The 19,099-nt window shown below is 64.9% G+C and overlaps 2 protein-coding genes across 3 annotated transcripts; both read left to right on the top strand.

The window, feature by feature from the left end:
- Positions 1-394: 394 nt before the first annotated feature.
- On the top strand, positions 395-12,292 carry RAVER1 (ribonucleoprotein, PTB binding 1). Of its 2 annotated transcripts, none has more exons than XM_068922904.1 (14): positions 395-640; positions 4,286-4,352; positions 5,553-6,022; positions 6,309-6,500; positions 7,341-7,470; positions 7,543-7,643; positions 9,651-9,762; positions 10,177-10,436; positions 10,650-10,743; positions 11,050-11,192; positions 11,374-11,454; positions 11,606-11,740; positions 11,909-11,992; positions 12,078-12,292. In XM_068922904.1, exons 1-14 carry the CDS (start codon positions 410-412, stop codon positions 12,222-12,224), a joined length of 2,247 nt encoding a protein of 748 aa, XP_068779005.1. In that variant the 5' UTR covers positions 395-409; the 3' UTR covers positions 12,225-12,292. The 2 variants fall into 2 exon arrangements, with proteins under 2 accessions (XP_068779005.1, XP_068779006.1); XM_068922905.1 differs by having other exon boundaries at positions 9,654-9,762.
- Positions 12,293-13,831: 1,539 nt separating this feature from the next.
- On the top strand, positions 13,832-15,946 carry FDX2 (ferredoxin 2). Its single transcript, XM_068922930.1, has 4 exons — positions 13,832-13,995; positions 14,097-14,203; positions 14,868-14,955; positions 15,567-15,946. The coding sequence occupies exons 1-4, from the start codon at positions 13,832-13,834 to the stop codon at positions 15,721-15,723; spliced, it is 516 nt and encodes a 171-aa protein (XP_068779031.1). The 3' UTR covers positions 15,724-15,946.
- Positions 15,947-19,099: the final 3,153 nt, after the last annotated feature.

A 19,099-nucleotide genomic window follows, 5' to 3' on the forward strand; every position in this document is an offset into this window, starting at 1 on the left:
TTGGGGTCGCTATAGGGCAAGGCCAGGGTTGGGGTCGCTGTAGGGCAAGGGCAGGGTTAAAGGTTGCTATAGGGTGAGGGCGGGGTTTGGGGTCGCTATAGGCCAGGGGGCGTGGCCTCGGAGAGGGGCGGGGTCCCAACAAGCCAATAAGGGTTGAGGGGCGGTGAAAGCGAGGCTCGTCCTGCTCTGGCCAATCAGGAGGCGGAATGCTAATGAGGGGCCGGCGGGTTCTCTCTGCCCAATCGTCGGCGCCGGTGCTGGCGGATTGTTTTTTTCGCTCTGCCCAATGAGCACCTCGGATGCTGCCGCGTGGGCGCGGCCACGGCGGGCCAATGGGCTGGCGGCGTGTTGGCGCCGCTCTGTCCGCCGTCTGCCTCTCGATGGTCCCAGGGGGCGGTGGGTGCCCAAGATGGCGGCGGCGGCGGTGTCGGCGGCGGGTGCCGCGGCGGTGCCGAGCCCGGAGCTGCCGGGACCGGGGCCGGGGCCGGGGCCGGGGCCGGGGCCGGGTCGCGCCCCCGAGGAGGAGCTGCCCGCGCTCGACCCGGCCGAGGTGCGGAGTCGCCTGGAGCGCAGCGCCCGGCAGTTCCGCAACCGCCGCAAGGTGCTGATCCGTGGGCTGCCGGCCGACGTGAGCAACCAGGTGCGGGCCGGGCCGGGCCGCGGGGCGACCGGGGGGCGCCGGGCACCGGGGCCTGAGCCCACGGGGCGTCCGTGGAGCCGGGGCTGCGGCGGGAGGGGGGTTCAGTGGGGCTGCGGCGAGGGTCGCGCCTGAAGGGGGGGGTCTGTGGGGCTGGGGCTGAGGGGGGAGGAGGGTCTATGGGGCTGGGGCTGAGCCGGGGGGGGAAGGGTCTGTGGGGCCTGAGGGTGAGCTGGGGGGGGTCTATGGGGCCTGGAGGGGGTCTATGGGGCCTGGGGCTGAGCCGGGGAGGGCTGAGCCGGGGGGGGGGAAGGGTCTGTGGGGCCTGAGGGTGAGCCAAGGGGTCTCTATGGGGCCTGGAGGGGGTCTGTGGGGCCTCGGGCTGAGCTGGGGGTGGAGGGCTGAGCCGAGGGGGTCTGTGGGGCCTGGAGTTGAGCTGGGGGGGGTCTAGGGGAGGGTCTATGGGGCCTGGGGGTGAGCTGGGGGGGGTCTATGGGGTCAGGGCCTGGAGCTGAGGCAGGAGGAGGGTCTCTGGGGCCAGGGCCTGGGGCTGAGCAGGGAGAAGGGTCTGTGGGGCCAAAGTGGGAGGGGGATCTGTGGGGCCAGGCCTGGGCTGAGGGAGGGGTCTGTGGGGCCAGAGCTTGGAGTTGAGGCAGGAGGGGGGTCTGTGGGCTTGGGGCTGAGGCTGTGGGGGGGGAGTATGGGGCTGAGGGGGGTGGGAGATGTCCGTGGGGCTGGAGCAGGTGCTGACGTTGGGGGGGGGGGGAATCACGGAGCTGGGGCCAAGAGAGAGGTTGGGGCCTGGGCCTATGGGAGGGTCGGCGGGGCCGAGCACAGGCCGGAGGAGGGGGCTGGGGCTGGGCCTGAGGGGGGTCGATGAGGCAGGAGGGCCGGGGGCTGAGGGGAAGGTCGGGGGTCAAGGCCTCCTGAGGGGGGCCCAAGGGCTGGGGGTCACTGGAGCGGGGTGGGGAGGGAATTGGAGCTGGGGGAGATTGGAGGGGGGAAGGAGGACAGCGTGGGGGGAGGCAGGGGTGGGCCGGGCAGGGTCACGGAGTCCCGAAGCAGCAGCAGGTCTGGCGTCGAGGTCTCCGGAGCTCTTTGACCTCCGCACCGGCCGCCTGCTCTGAGCCGCCACCTCACCAGCTCTCGGTGTTTCCTGCTTTATTAGCTTAACCCTCTAGCGATGAGACTGTTTCCTTTTCCTCCTGCGCCGGTCCTGGGTGATGTAACCTTGCAGCTGCGTGGTCTGTTTACGTTTAGCGATAGCACGCTGCTCGGTTTGCCTCTCGAATTGTTGTTTCTTGGCTGAGATTTGAGCCCTGGTCCTTCCCACGCCCATGAAAGCCGAGATTTGCAGCCTCCAGCCTTCACAAATACCAGTTGACCTTTCCTCACATGCCGAATGCCCTGCCACTCCCCTTCAGCCTCACTCTTCCTCCTTGCTACAGCTCAGCCAGCGCCCGCTGGAACCAGCTGGGCATCGATACGGCTCCGAAATATCTAATATTCCTGGTGTTGGGGGGGAGGTGGTTACAGCCGTTACCAAAGTCGGATGGAAAAGCGGGTGGACGGGGACGCCCCAGCAGCGCGGACGTGCGAGCTGCCTCCTTCTGCGTCCGACGCGGGGGCGCGCGGCTCCTCCTCCGGTCGCCCGTCCTTTCCCGGAGCCCTACCCAGCGTGTCCCGCCGCGAGTAGCGGAGCAGAAAGTCTCGATCTCTCTCTTGTACCACGCCGCCTGCTTTGGCGTCCTTTATATCCAACTTACTAGTCGGGATCTTTGAACCTGGATTTGAGGTTACGCCTGGGGAGCGCCGAGCGTGTTGCCGTGCGAAAGGTCTGTCTCCGATGCGCCACAGCTCAGTCCTCTCCTGGCTCCCAGGGGTCTTGAGGGAGGAGCAGGAGCGCTAATTCCTGTTACTGCTTGAACAGGGCTACCTGGTTCTGAGCAGGCCTCTAGGAGCAACCAGCCCCGTTTAACGTGTCCCGGGCGTTGTCTTCAAATGAAGCTTGAAAGTCATAACAGCCTGCTCCTTTCTCTGTTTTTGTTAGTGGAAGCTCACAGGCTAATCTGTTTTGCAATCAGCAGTCTTACTGAGCTTGATCTGAGCTGTTCAAAAGCACAGTGAATATTTGCGTTTATCCTCCAACGGCTGGAGCACCCATCTCTCGTAGCAGGCTTTGCTTCCTTGTTCCGGCACGGCCTGCGCTCTCGGTAGGCTCCATGTGCAGGAGCTCGGATGAGGTTCAGGAAGGCGACAGGGCTTTGTGGAAGTTGTCGTGAACCGCTTTTGTGGGATCTCTCCGGGGCTTTGCTCGTGGCTGCAGAGTGCTGCAGTCCAAGCACAGCCCTGCTCCCGCTCTGCCTGCGGTGCCTCTCCGAGGGAAGTGGCACCACAGCTGGAGTGGGGACCTGGTGGCTGGATTTTTGGGTTCTGCTTTTAGCTGTGCCATTTCCTGTGAGCTCAGTGCTGAAGTAATTTCCCTGTCTGCACCTGTTCCCCCCCACACCCCAAAATGGAGTTAATTGTCTGCTGGCAGTGGCTGGGAGACTTCAGGGCCATAAATCATTTTGCAGCGCTTGAAGCTGCAAGGCACGCTGCCTCAGGCTGCGGCAGCGCCGGTGTGCTAAAGGACCGGTTCGAAGACGCTGATCTGGAAGCGGCTGTCTGTGACTGCGCCGTGGGGCGCTGCCTGGCAGCTGCCGCCATGTCCTCGTTGGGAAATGAGCTGTTTATAGCGTCGGGGCCTTCCAGCTGACGGGTCTAGGCAATGCTAAGGGCCCCGGGGCGTTAAACTGGGGACAACTGAGGTGACGCTGCTCACTTTGGGAAGTTACCTGTGGATGCTCTGAAGATGCAGGGAAGCGTTGATTCAAAAAGGCCCTTTTTTAGCATATGGCATAGTGTTAATCTCCTAAGCGTGATTAGGACAAGGAGGTGGTTGGGGGAGTGTGCCAATTTTGGAGCAAGTGTACTTGGCTTCCTTATTTCCAGCATGTTTGGGAGCAGAGCAGGAGAAAGCACGCCTCTGGGGTATCTTGCAAGAATCCCCGTGCCCCAGGTGACTTTTATGAATGATGAACTCAGCGCAGCAGGTGATTTTCTCTGCGCAGCTTCCAGTTCAGACAGCTGCGCAGCCTGCCTGAGCCCCTGCTTTCCTGCTGAGCCCGGCGCTGTGCCGACCCGCCTGGCTCAGCTCGCAGGAGCGCTCCGCTGGGCTGTGTTCGCTCAGCCCGTGCGAGCGCAAGCCGGCGATGGCGCGAGGATGTGGTGGCCCCGCTGCCTTGACGCGTGCCGTCTCTCCTTCCTGGCCAGCGCCGCAGCTGGGCTGGGACCAGCTCACTCCCTGCTGCGCGGAGAGGAAGGAACTGGCTTGTGGCTCCTTGTCAGCGATCAGGGTTTCCGGGCAGCTCTTCCTTAAGGGAAGAGGGCGCAAAAGCACTCATCGGAGTGGGATTTCTCCACCCTGAATGGAGCGATAAGGTGTCGCTGGTCAGGAGCGAGTCTCTGCAGCACTGCAAGCTGAAACACAGGGTCTGCGCCTAGGCTGGGTTTGCGCTTTCTGTGGCTGGATGCAGAGGGTCCCGCCACTTTGTTCTCCCTGGTAACTGACTTTTTCTCTTTCCCCTCTAAACTCTGTTTATACAGGAAGTTCACGATCTGCTGAGCGACTACGAACTTAAATACTGCTTTGTGGACAAATACAAAGGGACTGGTGAGTAAGCTGCTCTTGCGAAGCGGGCGTCTCCTGTGACGGGCAGCTCTGTGCAAAGGCCGTAACCGTAGCCAGGAGCACCTGGGACTCGGCCCCCACAGGGCGCTGTGCGGGTGAGCCAGCCCTCTGCGCTGTGCTGCATCTCCTGGCAGCTCTTTTGCTGCCTGATGTTTTCTCAGGGAAGGCCGTGCCTTTGCTTCCAGAAGCCGCGGTCTCACCTCAAGCGTGTACCTGAGCTCCTAGTGCTCTGATCTTGTTCTGTATAAATGCTGCGTGTGTCCCGGTCTTACTGTGCCTTGTGTATGGTCTTTTCTTCAGTTGTGCACATTGGATCCTATTTATGAGGTGGCTAGTGTCGTCAGTCGGAAAATTAGAAGCTGTGGGGCTTAGAGCCCCAGGAGACTTTGTACGTGCAGCATGGGATTGTGTTGCTTTACGAAATCACAGGGATGCTTTTCCTGTTCACTGCTGAACTGAGGGTTCTCGGCCGAGTCCCTGGCGCTCTCCCTGCGGCCCCTTCAGGGCTGTGCCCGCGGCGCTCCTCCGAGCGCTCCGCCAGCCTCTCGCAGTCGAAAGTTCTCGTGGACAGAAAAAGCTTCTGGAGTTGCATGAGGTTGCTGTCATGCTGGGCACTTGTCCGTCCGGCTGAATGCTGTGAGGGGAGGGCGGTTGGGACGGAGGACTAAGGCTGCCGGTGGCAGTTCTGCGGTGGGTGTTGCTGGAGGGACCGTCCCAGGCCCCGTTGTTTCCCCAGAGGCTCAGGAGCATGCGATACTGGGGAAGGGCCATCTGACACCTTGCATGAGTCTTCACTTTAAGAATTCTCCAAGTATGAGAGTTGTCATGTCTGATTTAACCAGCCAGTGCTAGCAGAGACCTTGGTGCTTAGGCTCAGGCTCCTGCCTCGTCTGAGCGAAGCATGAGTGCATGATACGTTGTCTGGGCTTTGGGCACTAACAGAGTGCGCCAGTGTTGCGGGGAGGCCAGGGGGGCTGGTTACCCCCAGTTACCTGGAGCCTAACACTCTGCGCATCGACCCTGCTCGCCAGTCCCCATGGCTGGGCTGGTGGCTTTGCATCTGCGGGCAAAATGAGATTGAGAGTGCGGATCCGAGTGCGAGTGGCCTTGCAGAGATGTACGGCGGCATCTTGCTGCGTTTCTGGGTTTAACGCTTTGCTCTGGGCTCATCTGTTCTTGCAGCATTTGTCACCCTGCTCAACGGGGAGCAGGCGGAGTCCGCCATCAAGAAATTCCACCTGAGCAAACTCCGGGACAAGGAGATCTCGGTGCAGCTGCAGCCCACGGACGCACTGCTGTGTATTGCCAACCTCCCGCAGCTCTACACGCAGCAGCAGTTTGAGGAGCTGGTCCGGCCCTTTGGGAACCTGGAGCGCTGCTTCCTCGTTTACAGCGAGAAGACGGGACACTCCAAAGGCTATGGCTTTGTGGAATACATGAAGAAAGATTCTGCGGCCAGAGCAAAATCTGACCTACTGGGCAAGCAGCTGGGCACACGGACTCTGTACGTTCACTGGACGGATGTCAACCAGCTGACGCTAGACCTCATCCATTCCAAGTGCTTGTGCGTGGATAAGCTGCCCCATAACTACACGGACCTCGAGGAGCTGAGGCAGGTCTTCTCTGCAGCCTGTGCGCCGACGTTTTGTCAGGTGAGTGACGGGGATGGGGGAGGCAGCGCTTTCCCTGGGGTGCTCTCTCCGTTGGCGCTTCTCTTCCTCTCTGCTGAGATCCAGGCACTTTGCGTTTTACGCTGATGCCCGGTTTGACCGCGTGCTGGGAAGATTGACAGCCCAAAGAGAGCAGAGCCCCAGGGTCCTGCTGGCTCAGATCAGCACATGAGGACCTCTCAGGCTTTGCGGCCTTTGTGTGTTGGCAGCCAGCGCGCTCTCTTCTCATTGCGCTAAGCCTCCTTTTCACGGCCTTGTTTTCGTGTAGCTGGCGTACGGTCAGGATGGCCAGCTGAAAGGCTTTGCGGTCCTGGAGTACGAGTCAGCAGAGATGGCAGAGATGGTCCAGCAGGCTACAGATGGTTTGCTGCTCGCTGGGAACCACATCCGAGTCTCCTTCTGTGCCCCTGGCCCTCCTGGGCGCAGCATGTTGGCCGCACTGATCGCTGCGCAGGCGACGGTAAGGCTTGTGCCTCTGGCTCTTGGAGCAAAGCGTGTACCCTCCTCCTCGCGCCCTCTCCCCAGCTCAGCCTGCTGTCATCTGTGACAGGTCGCAGCGGCTGCTCCTTGAACCGTCCCAGGGTTGGGTATCCAGCCTAGAACAGACTGTAGTAGTTCAGCTCGCTGGCAGCGTGCCCACTCCAAGCCGAGTTCCCTTTGGATCACCTACAAAGCTTCCTTCTGTTGCTTGTAGTTCCTGCTTCTGGGCACCTGCATGCTGCAAGGGCTAGCCAGCGTGGGGACACCGGCATGCTAGTGCTTCCAGATTCAGGATCTGATTGAAGGAAGTAGGGCACAAATTAACCTGTTGCTAAGGTGGCGATTCCTGTGTGCAGGAGCAGAATTCACAGCAAAACGTTCGTTGCCGCAGAAACAGGCAAGGCTCTCTACGTAGAGCAGCCGCTCAGTTGTGTGCCGTGCTTGTTGGTTTGCCCCGTCAAACATCAGGCTGCGAGTGCCACATCGAACTTCTCTGGAAGGGCCCGTCTTTCCCTCCGTGGTCCCTCTGAGCCTTGCGCATCCTGTATGCCCCAAGGGCCAGACAGCCGATAGTGACAGCTGACCGTATGGCTGCAGCGCCCAGACTTTCAGTGGCTTCAGGGGTGTGAGGGCCTGGGCTTTGTTTTGGGTCAGTGATTCCCTCTCTCCCTGTGCTCCAACAAAACACTTGGGTGCGATCTCACTGAGAGCGTTGGTCCTGGGAGTGCAGGGTGAAGCCAGCAGGTTCTCCGTGGTCTCTTGTGGAAGCCTCAAAGCCAGGTGTCTGCTTTTGACTTGCTGCTTTTTCTTTTCTTTTAAGGCACTGAATCGTGGGAAAGGGCTCCTGCCCGAGCCAAATATCCTTCAGATTCTCAACAGTCTGGGAAATCCTGCTTCCCTCCAGCTGCTGCTCAACCCCCTGCTTCATGGAGCTGTTGGAGGAAAACAGGGTAAGGCTGCGTGCAAAGGCAGGGGGTGTCCTCGCTGTGGCAGATGGTTCATCGTACTTCTCTTCTCTCCAGGGATCCTTGGTGCTGCTCCATCCATGCCCCTCGTGACCAATCCAGCCCTCTCCACGGCTCTCCTCCAGCTCGCGCTGCAGAACCAAACCCAGGCTCAGCAGGTATGGAGGGGTTTCGCTGCTGCGAACTTCCCTCGGCTCTGGGTACACGAGATGTCCACTGCTGTAGTGACAGAGCGCTCCCGAACCCACTGCGCTCCTGTCCATGTCATCCCAGTGAGGTGAAGTGAATCTGCTCGTACCTCTGGGGCAGCAGATATATGCAGGTCTCAAACCTCGTTGCTTTAGTGATGAGGCTATTGTCTTGTTTGCGTACATACACCTTCAGGTATTTTAGCTGTGCCTTTCTGCAGAACAGACTCATGCCACCACCAGACTTTTACTGCTTGCTGATTTCCATGTTAGTGTGGCCATTTTGCGTGGCCAAAGTGAGCACCTCTGATGTCTGCCTTGCCCAGTATCTCCGGTCAGGCTCATGTACCTCAGTGGCTTCTCCTGAAGGTCTTGGTTGCTGCTCCCTAGTTACCAGGCACTCGAGCAGAGGAAGGAGTGGGAACTCCTCACCGCTTTAGAAATCTGCCTGGTTTGCTTCTTGCTGTCCCTGCATCTCTTGCTCCGTTTCAAACCACAGTGCCCCTGTTTTTTCACCTCCCTCCTTTGAGTGACCTCTGTCTTTCTGGTCTTTCTCGCTGTGCTTTCTGCCCCAGAAGGCATTGCTTGGGAACTCCCTGTTACTGCAGAACCAGGTCTGGACACAGCTGCTGCAGAACAAGGAAAACCAAGCCGTATTCCATGTGAGCGGTAGGAGGCAGCCTGTGCGTGACGTGCCGTGTGCGTGGTGCGGAGGGGTAGCGCCAGGACTCCCCCAGCGCCTTGCCTAGATCCTCCTTTAGGACTAGGCAGCGGCCACGGCCAGGCCCAGGAGGCCCTGCAGGAGGCCCGGCCTCCAGTACACCGGAGCGGTCTCCTGCCCTGGCTTGCAGGGGAGAAGCAACTTGCTGCTCCAGCGTGGTCCTCTTCACCTTGGAGCCCGCAGCTCTGAGCCTAGGGGGCAGAGCCTGCTGGGCAGCTCCACAGGGGCCTGGGGTCGCTCACAGCTTGGCCGCCGTGAGCGGCTCCTCTCCGAGGGGCACGGTGGTCCAGCTGGGCAGCCTGTCCGGCCTCCGCTGAGGGGCTTCAGACTAGCTGGTCCCTTCGTTCAGCTGGAGGTGCTGGGGCGGCGCTGGCTGCCTGCCGGCTGCCGGCTACCTGGGTGCATGAGGAGAGGTGAGCACGTGTCTCTCTTGGACTCTCTCTGAACTCGTGGGGTCAGCAGGCGATTCCCGCCCAGGGCTGGCTGGGTGGGGACCTTTGTTCCAGCAGTGAATGGACCGGTTTGAACAAAGCAGGTGCTGAACCGGGGGAGTATCTCCCTGATGCTCTTCTCTTGTGTTTGCTGCTTAAGGAACCATGAAATTGTAGCCCTCTCCCTGTTGGGCCCTGCAGGGAGAGCTTTGAAATGCAAATGCGTCAATAGAGAGACAAGTGGTGGCTGTAGCGTGTTCCTCTTTGTGCTTTGCCGTAACAGTTGAGCCGTGCAGTGTGTGCGTGCTGAGCTTTAGCTAACGGTCGTGATCCCGTCCTTTGCGTCTGCATGCTGTCTGCTGAGCTGAACGCTCGCTGCCAGGTTTCATCTGCTCCCCTGAGCAGCCGGCTGGTTCCCACAGGCACTATGATTTCTGCTCCCTCCTTCCCCCAGAGCGACTGGGCAATGTGTTTTCATCGTCCGGGAACGTGTGAAACTCCCCCTTCCTCGTGGCTGATCGGTGCCCAGGTCTCAGGAGGGTCTTTGCACCCTGCTCCAGCCCTCGGCATGGCAGCAGGGTCTGGAAGGGGAAGCTGTTCGACCTGTCGGGCTGTGAGGTGCTTCCTAACCGGGTGGCCAGCTGCTGCCTTCAGCCTCGAGCTGTTCCGATGCCTGCGTAACTTAGGGCCCCCACGCTCCACTCTAAGCGTGCGTCATGTGCCGCGGGCGGGTTGGCTTCTTGCAGCACTCCTGCAGCTTGGCTCTGTCCCCAGCGTGCAGCCCCAGCACCGCGCCTGGGGTTAATCTCCTGCTGTTGTTCGCAGAAGCCCGGGATCCTGGGCGACTCTCCTCTGAGCTCCCTGACGCACGGCGCCCTGGGCTTGGCGAGTGCCCCGGCCCAGCCGGCCGGCCAGCTCCTGGGAGAGCTCTCCTCAGGTAACAGCTCGACGGCGGGTTGTGACACAAGGTCTGCTCCCAGGCACTGTCCCCACAGCCAGGGCTGCAAGTCGGGCGTCACTTCTGCTTCTCCTCGAGTATGAAGAAGGGACGCGCGCAGAGATTGCTGGGCTTGCTGTGGCTTTGAGACACTGAGGATGTCTCCCTAGACAGAGGTCCCTGTGCCGTGGGGGTGGGAAAGCCCCAGGGGACTCCCCCAAGGTGGATGGGAGGAGCGGCGATAGCTGGGATTGGGTTTGTTTCTTGATAGAGTGCAAGCGATGGGTGCCAGCGCTCGACGAGGCCATAGCTGCTCTCTGGGACAAGGCAGCTTGTGTGGCGTGGAGGAGAGGGAGAGAAAGGCTGAAAGCGCAGGTGGAGCTGGATGCTATCGCTGTTCTTTTCTCTCCCCAGGCGGCCCCTTGGCTGGTGATATGGCACAGGGACATGTGAAATCACCTATATTGCCTTCTGGAAATGTGCCCCTGGCATCTTTCCTGGGACCCGTGGGGGTCGAGCGCGAGAGCTCTGTGATGGGCACACAGGTGCCCCAGCTGACCCCTCCGACAGTAACTCCACCTGCCCTGCAAGGCCTCACCACCTCCATTCTGGGATCTGTCATCAGCGGCCTCCAGAAACCAAAGCAGAGTGAGAACGGGCCTCCTGCATCTGGGGTAAGAGATGGGCTCTGTCGGGAGTCAGCCTGTCCTGCCCCCACCCCACCGTGCTGTGGTGGTTCTGGCGCCTCCAGCGTTTCCTTTAAGTCGGTGGCACCTCCAGGCTGTGCGCTGCAGTGAACTGTCATGGTCCTCCGCTGTAACTGAGCATTGGTTTCCCTTCCTGACTCTTGAGGTGCAGTCTGATTCCCTTGGCCGTTTTCCTCGTAGGTCTCGCTGCTGGGGGAGCCACCCAAAGACTTCAAGATTCCTCTCAACCCTTACCTAAACCTGCACAGTCTCCTTCCGGCAAACAGCCTCGGAGGTGGGTAATGGGATGCTGCCGTGCGTGACCAGAGGGATGGGGAAAGGGACGCGTTAGTGCTGTTGGCTGTCCCGCTCCTTTTGTTTCCAGCTGTCCCTCTGGGGATGGCTCCTCCAAGCACAGAAGGAAATCTTTGGGGCTGTGAATTTCCATGGCAGAGCTGCCTCTCCCTGGGGGTAAAGGGCAGGGAGGAGCAGGGCTGCTCGGGGGCGGATTGCCTCCTGCGCAGCCGGCTTTGAACAGGAGCCAGCTCAACCCCTGCCTGGCGCCCTGCCTCCCTGCTGATGGGTAACGCTCTGTTTGTAGGTGGTGCCAACAAAGCGTTTAATCTGAAGGCTGGAGTGCTCGGAAACGTCTCCAACCCCAGGATTTCGCAGACTTCCATGTCCGACCCATTGCTCCCCTCCCCTGGGCTGGCAGGAGACAGCTATGCCTTTGACTACCAGCCGGTAGGTGTCTGTCCATCTCCCTGGCTGTGGAGAAGGTCTAGTGGGAAGAGACCTCTGGTCCTTGGAGCTGGGGTGGGACGCCTGGGTGCTCCCTCCTTGCATGGCCAATAGATGGCCCTCCCTGCCTGCAACGCCAGACTCCTCTAATGTCTGTCTGTCTGTCTGTCTCCTCTCCTGGAAGGACTTGGGATCTCGAATTTTTCCCCAGACGAGAGACCACACTGGGCCCATTCTGGGTGGCTTTGGGCACAGCAGGCACAAGGTAAACCTCCCTGAGCGTTGAGGGGAACTAACCAGCAAAGAAGAGCCTACAAAATGGTGGGGAAGCTAGTGAGAAGCTGCTGCTGGTGCAGACCCTGTCTCTAGGGTCTGTATTTGTCCCCCCTTGTAACGTGGAGCTGCTTCTCTTCCAGATCTCATCAGCCGCGTCTCCGGGGTTCGAGCGAGGTGGCTTGGGGCCGCCCCTGCCACCCTTCTACTCAGGATCTCCCAATTCGTACTTCACCAGTGGCCTTCAAGCTGGGCTTAAGCAGAGTCACCTGAACAAGGTGAGCTGCTACTTCAGTCTCCAGCACCTGGGAGAGATCGTCCCACCGGTGTCCTCTAGGACTGGAAATACTCTGGGCAGTGGCTGCAGACAGCCGTGAGGAGTGGCGTGGTGGGGTGATCGCCAGCCAGACTGTGCTGTTAACTGGTTCCCTTCCCTCCTCTTCCAGGCTGTTGGGATGCCACCAGTGGGCTCTGGAGACAGTATCCTGGGCTTAGGACCAAACAGTCACTCGCACAGCTCCCATGCCAAGGTCAGAGCAGAACTGGCTGCCCCCCAGCTCGCTGGCGTCTCTCTGCCACTTCTCCTGGGCTGACCTCCACGTCTTTCTCTTCCAGACCCCTGTTGGCGGCCAGAAGCGGGCCTTCTCCCACCTGCTGCCGTCGCCGGAGCCCAGCCCCGAGGGCTGCTACGTGGGGCAGCACTCGCAGGGCCTCGGAGGGCATTACGCAGACTCCTACCTGAAGCGGAAGAGGATATTTTAACCCGCTCCTTGCCGAAGCACTATATCTCCCTCATCCAATGTGTAAATCTTGTACAAACTTTTTTTTAATGTTAGTCCTTTTGATTTTTTTTTGAGGTTTTTAAAGTGTGTGATATGAAAGACTTGGCTGCCCTCAGCTGCGGTGGAGCAAAGGTTTAACCCGACGCTTCCCGCCAGCGGACGGGCATCTTCTACCACGTGGCTCTTTCCGGAGCGGACATCCCCGCTTCCGAGGGACGCTCCACGGCTCGTGAGGCCGAGGGGAGCAGAGCTGCCCTCCGCGAACCTTCCCCCTGCCCTTCCGGCTGTCCATCTGCTCCGGTCGGGTAGGTGGGTCCTTCCGAAGGTCCCCCCGGCATTGCCGTACCTCTCTGGGGAGCGCTGTGCTCCGAGAGCAGCGCCTGGGAGTCGCCTTTCCTGGGGCGCCCGGTCCTGCTCCGGGGCTCTGCGGGGCCCAGGAAACCGCGTGCTCCCTGCCTTAACCTGCTGCTTCCGGCGAGGAATGTAAGCGCGCTCCCCACGCCCCCGCAGCACCGCTCCGGCCCCCGGGCTCGCGGCCGGGCCCCTCTCCTCTGCCGGGGGCCGGGGCTGAGCTGGCCATCTCGGCCCCCAACTCTTCCGATACATTTCAGTTGTGTGTGTTTGTGTTCTGTGTGTGTTTTTTTTCTTTCTTTCCTTTTTTTTTTTTTAATACTTAAGATGCTGAGATTTTACACTTTTTTTGGTAATGAAATCTTGTAAGTTGTCTTTTTAATTTCATGCTTGTTTTTATTTCCTGTTGTTGTTGTGTTAAACTAGCTGGGAAGAGGGACCCTGCTCTCTCCTAAAATCAGTTACGCTGCCTCTCTCTTTAAGTTTCTTCAGCCTGGGCCCACATTTCTCACTCTAGAGGTTTCCCTTCTGGAGGGAGGGGGCATTTTTTTTATCCTTCTTCCTATTTTTTGGACTTTCTCACGGCCTTTGCGCGGAGCTGGGTGTGCCAGGCTGAGCTGCGGCGCGGTTTCGCCCCCTCGGCCCCGGCCGCCTTCCCCCTTCCGCCGTTTCGCCGTGGCTGCCCGGTTTCCGCGGCCGGCGGCCCGCACTGCCCCCCTCCCGCGGCACCCGCTGCCTGCCCCCAGTAGAGCTGTGTTTATACCGCTCTCCTCTGCCCCCTTCTTCCTCCGCGCCGCAAGGACGCGTGGGGCGGGCGAGGGGGGTCCAGGCGCCGAGGGCTTGGGGTGCCCCTTGGGGGGAGAACCCCAATCTTGTCCCCTCCTGTCTCCACGTGGGGGGGGGGCAATGTGCCCAGAGGGGGCCTGGGGCTTGGGGGCGCCTGTATCCCCCCACCCCAGGCGGGGTCCCCGCTGCCCCCAGGCTCCTGCGAGCGTTAATTGGGAGGTTTAATTACAGTAGTGGATGGGGGGGGGGGGCAGCAGGCGCCGGCCCTCGGCCACGCCCCCGGCTCCCCACCGCCCCCGGCCACGCCCCCGGCCACGCCCTCGGCGCCCTCGGCCACGCCCCGAGCCCCCACCACGCCCTCCTGGACACGCCCCCGAATCCCCGGCCACACCCCCGAGCCTCGGCCGGCCGGCGCTCACGTGACGGCGCGGCGCTCACGTGACGCCCGTCATGGCGGCCTCCATGGCGGCGGCGGGCGGCGGCGCCGTGACGCGGCGGCTGCTGCGGGGGGCGGCGCGGGGCCTGCGCGGGGCCGGCGGCGGCGGCGGCGGCAGCGGGGCGGCGGCGGAGCCGGAGCCGCAGCCGGAGCCGGAGCCGGAGCCGGCGGGTGCCGTGTGGGTGCCGGGGGGTGGCGGCGGCGGCGGCGGCGGCGGCGGCGGGGGGGGCGCCCCCCCCGGTGCTGACCCCGCTCCCCTCCCCGGTGCCCCCCCCCCAGGGTGAACGTGATCTTCGTGGACCGCGCGGGCCGCCGCGTCCCGGTGCGCGGCCGCGTCGGGGACAACGTGCTGCACCTGGCGCAGCGGCACGGGCTGGAGCTGGAGGGTCGGTACCGGCACCGGGACCGGCACCGGGGGGGACGTGGCCGCGTCGGGATCGGGATCGGCCGGGGCGGGACCGGGATTGGGGGGTGGTACGGCTGGGTGGGAATCAGGACCGGGACCGGGGGGACGAGACCGGGTCGGGACCGGGGTGAGGGAGGAGGCACGAACCGGGCAGGACCGGGACCGGCGAGGGGCCCAGCGGGGTTGGGACCAGGACTGGGATTGGGACTGGGGGGACATGACCGGGTCGGGACCGGGATTGGGATCAGGAGGGTGAGACCGGGTCAGGACCGGGATCGAGAGGGACGGGGCCAGGTTGGGACCGGGATGAGGGAGGAGACACGGCCGGGTTGGGACCAGGACTGGGACTGGGGGGATGTGGCTGGGTCGGGACCGGGACCAGCGAGGGGCCCAGCAGGGTTGGGATCAGGATTGGGACTGGGACTTGGGGGACATGACTGGGTCGGACTGGGATTGGGATCGGGAGGGACGTGACCAGGTCGGGACCGGGAACGATGGGATGTGGCTGGGTCGGGCCTGGGACCAGGGACGGCAGTTGGGGCAGGCCCCCGGGTTGGGGGGGGAAACGTGACCTCGAGGGGGTCGGGGGTCCCTGGCCGTCGCGCAGCGGCCGCCCCCGGCGCTGAGCGGGACCCCGGGCCCAGGCGCCTGCGAGGCCTCGCTGGCCTGTTCCACCTGCCACGTCTACGTCAGCCAGCCCCACCTGGAGCGGCTCCCGGCCCCCGACGAGCGGTAACCGCCCCCGCGGCCACGCTGAGACCCCCCCGCCCCGACCCTGCCCTCCCCCGGGGCCCGGCAGCCCTGCTGCAGCCTCCATGGGCCCGCCACCCCACCACGGACCCCTGCCACCCCCCAGGGACCCGCCAGCCCCACCACGGTCTCCTGACACCTCCAGGGACCCCTGTCACTCCCTGGGACCCACCAGCCCCACCATGGTCTCCCGACACCCCCGTAGACCCCTGCCACCCCCCAGGGACCCACCAGCCCCATCATGGACCCCCCTCACCCCCAGGGACCACTAGCCCAATCATGGACCCCCAAGGACTCAGCATCCCCACCCCAGACCCCTGCCACCCCCAGGGACCCACCAGCCCCACCATGGTCTCCCGACCCCCCCCGTGGACCCCTGCCACCCCCCCAGGGACCCACCAGCCCCACCATGGTCTCCTGACACCCCCATGGACCCCTGCCACCTCCCAGGGACCCACTGGTCCCCTGCAGCATCCCAGCCCCACCATGGCCTCCCGACACCCCCAGGGCCCCCCCCAGCGCCTGCGGTCCCTGCCGGGGCGGCCGTGGGTCCCCAGGCGCCCCGCGGGGCCCCTGACGCCGGCTCCGGCCAGGGAGGACGACCTGCTGGACATGGCGCCGCTGCTGCAGGAGAACTCGCGCCTGGGCTGCCAGGTGGTGCTGACGCCGGAGCTGGAGGGGGCCGAGTTCACCCTCCCCAAGGTCACCCGCAACTTCTACGTGGATGGCCACGTCCCCAAGCCCCACTGACAGCGGGAACGGCGCAGACCCGCGTGGGGGGCCGGATCCCCCCGGCACGGCCGCCGCGGGACGGCGCTGACGGCAGCCCGGCAGGGCTCTTCCCTCCCGGGGAAGGGGGAGCCGCGGCCCCCTGCTCCTAGCTCTGCCGTCCCGCTGCGGGATTTGGGACTGGCCGGCTGCCGCGGCCAGCGGCAGCGCGGACTCGTTGGCAATAAAAGCTCGTCGAATGGCCGGCGGCTTCCCTCTGCACCGACAGCGGGGAGCGGAGCACCGGAGCGGGGCTCAGGGAGGGGATTCACGGGCGGGATCCAGTGACGGGAGGGATTCGGGGATGGGATCACAGGCAGGGTCTGGTGTTGGTGTTCAGGGGTGGGATCCACCAGTAGAGTTGGAGGATGGGGGTCAGGGACAGGATTCATGGGCAGCGTTCAGAGATGGGATTCATGGGTGGGATTCAGGGATGAGATTCACAGGTGGGATTTGTGGGTGGGATTTGGGGATGAGGTTCAGGGATGGGATTCACAGGTGGGAATCGGGGACGGGGTTCAGGGATGGGATTCACGGGCGGGATTTGGGGATGGGGTTCATGGGTGGGATGCAGCAATGGGCAGGATCCAGTGACAGTGTTTGGGGATGGGATTTGGGGTTGGGGGCAGTCCCAGCCCCATCGCGGGCCCTGGCCCGGGGGGGGGAGGGGGTCCCTGCTGCACCGCCCCCCCAAGACCTGCCCCCCCCCCCGAGGGGCCCCGGTGTCCGGGAGGGGGGGGCGGCCGGCCCGGCCCCCCCCCGCGCAGGTGCCGCCGCTTTAGCCCGGGCGGCGCCGGGGCCGGTTCGGTGCCGGTACCGGTGCCGGGGCCGGTTCGGGTCCGGCCCATGGCGGAGCAGCTCTTCCTGGAGGGGCAGCCCCCCGACTTCTCCCTGCTCCAGCGGCTGCTCTGCCTCGAGCCCGAGCCCTGCGCGCCCCCGCTGCCGCCCGGCAGCCCCGGGGGGGGCGCCGCTGCCGCCGCCGCCGCCGGGGCCAGGTGGCCGGGGCCGGGAGGGACCGCGGCTGTCGGGGGGCACCGGGATCGGGGAACCGGGGCGGCTGGGGGCACCGGGACCGGGGCGATCGGGACCGGGGGTGCTGCGGCTGTCGGGGGGCACCGGGACCGGGGGGAACCGAGGAACCGGGAGGGTCGGGGAACCGGGGCAGCTGGGGGCACCGGGACCGGGGGGGTCGGGGAACCGGGGCAGCTGGGGGCACCGGGACCGGGGGCGGCTGGGACGTCTAGGGGGCAGCGGGGGCGATCGGAACCGGGGGGAACCGAGGCTGTCGGGGAGCACCGGGACCGAGGGGATCCGGGGTCGGTGTCGGCCGGGCCGGGGGCAGGACCGAGCCCCCGGGAGGGGGGTCCCGGAGCGGCCCCAGCTCCTCCCCCCCCGACGCCGGTGCCGGTGCCGCCGCCCTGATGGCTCGTCCCGGCCGCAGCAGCGCCCCGGAGCCGCTGCTGGCACCGCGGGGCCCCCCGGCCCCCGCCGGGCTTGGCCTCAGCTTCCTGCAGGAGTCGGCGCGGCTGCTGGCCCCCCCCGAGCCGCCGCCGAGCTGCCCGCCGCCCCCCGGAGCCCCCGGACCCTCCGGACCCCCCGGTGCCCCCGGCCCGGCCGCCGCCGGCCCCGACGCCCTCAGCCTCATCAGCCTCCAGTGCCGGCACCTGGCCGGCGGCCCCGGGCGCCGGCGGCCCCGCAAGCAGGAGGCCCCGCGGCGGGGGGCCGAGCCCCGCGACCCTGCTTTCCGGGGGGTGACGCTGCGCCTGCGCCTGCGCCGCTGCCCCGGCAGCCCCGACGGCTACCGGCTGGTCGTCACCGCCCGCGACGCCAGGTACCCACACTGGTCCCCAGCTGCACCCCCAGACCCCCAGCTGCACCACATGTCTGCCTGGAGCACCCCCGGCTGCACCCCTGGACCCCCGGCTGCACCCCTGGACCCCCAGCTGCACCACCTGTCTGCCCGGAGCACCCCCGGCTGCACCCCAGGACCCCCAGCTGCACCATGTGCCTGCCCAGAGCACCCCCGGCTGCACCCCAGGACCTCCAGCTGCACCACCTGTCTGCCCGGAGCACCCCTGGCTGCACCCCAGGACCTCCAGCTGCACCATGTGCCTGCCCAGAGCACCCCCGGCTGCACCCCGGGCCCCCGGCTGCACCATGTGCCTGCCCAGAGCACCCCTGGCTGCACCCCAGGACCTCCAGCTGCACCATGTGCCTGCCCGGAGCACCCCCGGCTGCACCCCGGGCCCCCGGCTGCACCATGTGCCTGCCCAGAGCACCCCCGGCTGCACCCCAGGACCTCCAGCTGCACCGTGTGTCTGCCCAGAGCACCCCCGGCTGCACCCCAGGACCTCCAGCTGCACCGTGTGTCTGCCCAGAGCACCCCCGGCTGCATCCCAGGACCTCCGGCTGCACCGTGTGCCTGCCCAGAGCACCCCCGGCTGCACCCCAGGCCCCTGGCTGCACCGTGTGCCTGCCCAGAGCACCCCCGGCTGCACCCCAGGACCTCCAGCTGCACCATGTGCCTGCCCAGAGCACCCCCAACTGCACCCCAGGACCCCCGGCTGCACCCTGGGCCCCCAGCTGCACCGTGTGCCTGCCCAGAGCACCCCCGGCTGCACCCCGGGCCCCCTGGCTGCACCGCGTGTCTGCCCAGAGCACCCCCAGCTGCACCCCAGGACCCCTGGCTGCACCCCGGGCCCCCAGCTGCACCGTGTGCCTGCCCAGAGCACCCCCGGCTGCACCCCAGGACCCCCGGCTGCACCCCGGGCCCCCGGCTGCACCGTGTGCCTGCCCGGAGCACCCCCGGCTGCACCCCAGGACCCCCGGCTGCACCCCAGGACCTCCAGCTGCACCATGTGCCTGCTCAGAGCACCCCTGGCTGCACCCCAGGACCCCCGGCTGCACCCCGGGCCCCCGGCTGCACCGCGTGTCTGCCCGGAGCACCCCTGGCTGCACCGTGCGTCCGCCTGGTCACTGCCCGGTTGCATCTCCGAGCCCCCCCCCCGTTGCACTGTCTTCTCCGGCCGGCTGCACCCCCGGATCCCAGCTGCAGCGTGTGTCCATACGGAGCGCTCCCGGTCACCCCCGGGCTGCCACCTCCGTCTGGCCACTGCCCCTGGCCGCGCTCGCATCCCGGCGATGCTGAAGGGTGGGAGAGGGGGAGGCGGGATAACCCTGGTCCGCCGCCCGCGTCGGGGCGCCTGGGCTGCCGCTGGGGCCAGCTCATGCCGGGACGGGACGGGCACATGTCGGCCTGCTGGGAAAATCCCTCCCCACGCCATCGCCCTCCGGCCGCCCGGCAAAGCTCGTTTAACGCCGTCGGTCCGCAGTGAGGCCGGCTGGAAACAAAGCCGGG

The sequence above is a fragment of the Struthio camelus genome, chromosome 31, assembly GCF_040807025.1.
Source record: "Struthio camelus isolate bStrCam1 chromosome 31, bStrCam1.hap1, whole genome shotgun sequence".
Classification (NCBI taxonomy): Eukaryota; Metazoa; Chordata; class Aves; order Struthioniformes; family Struthionidae; genus Struthio; species Struthio camelus.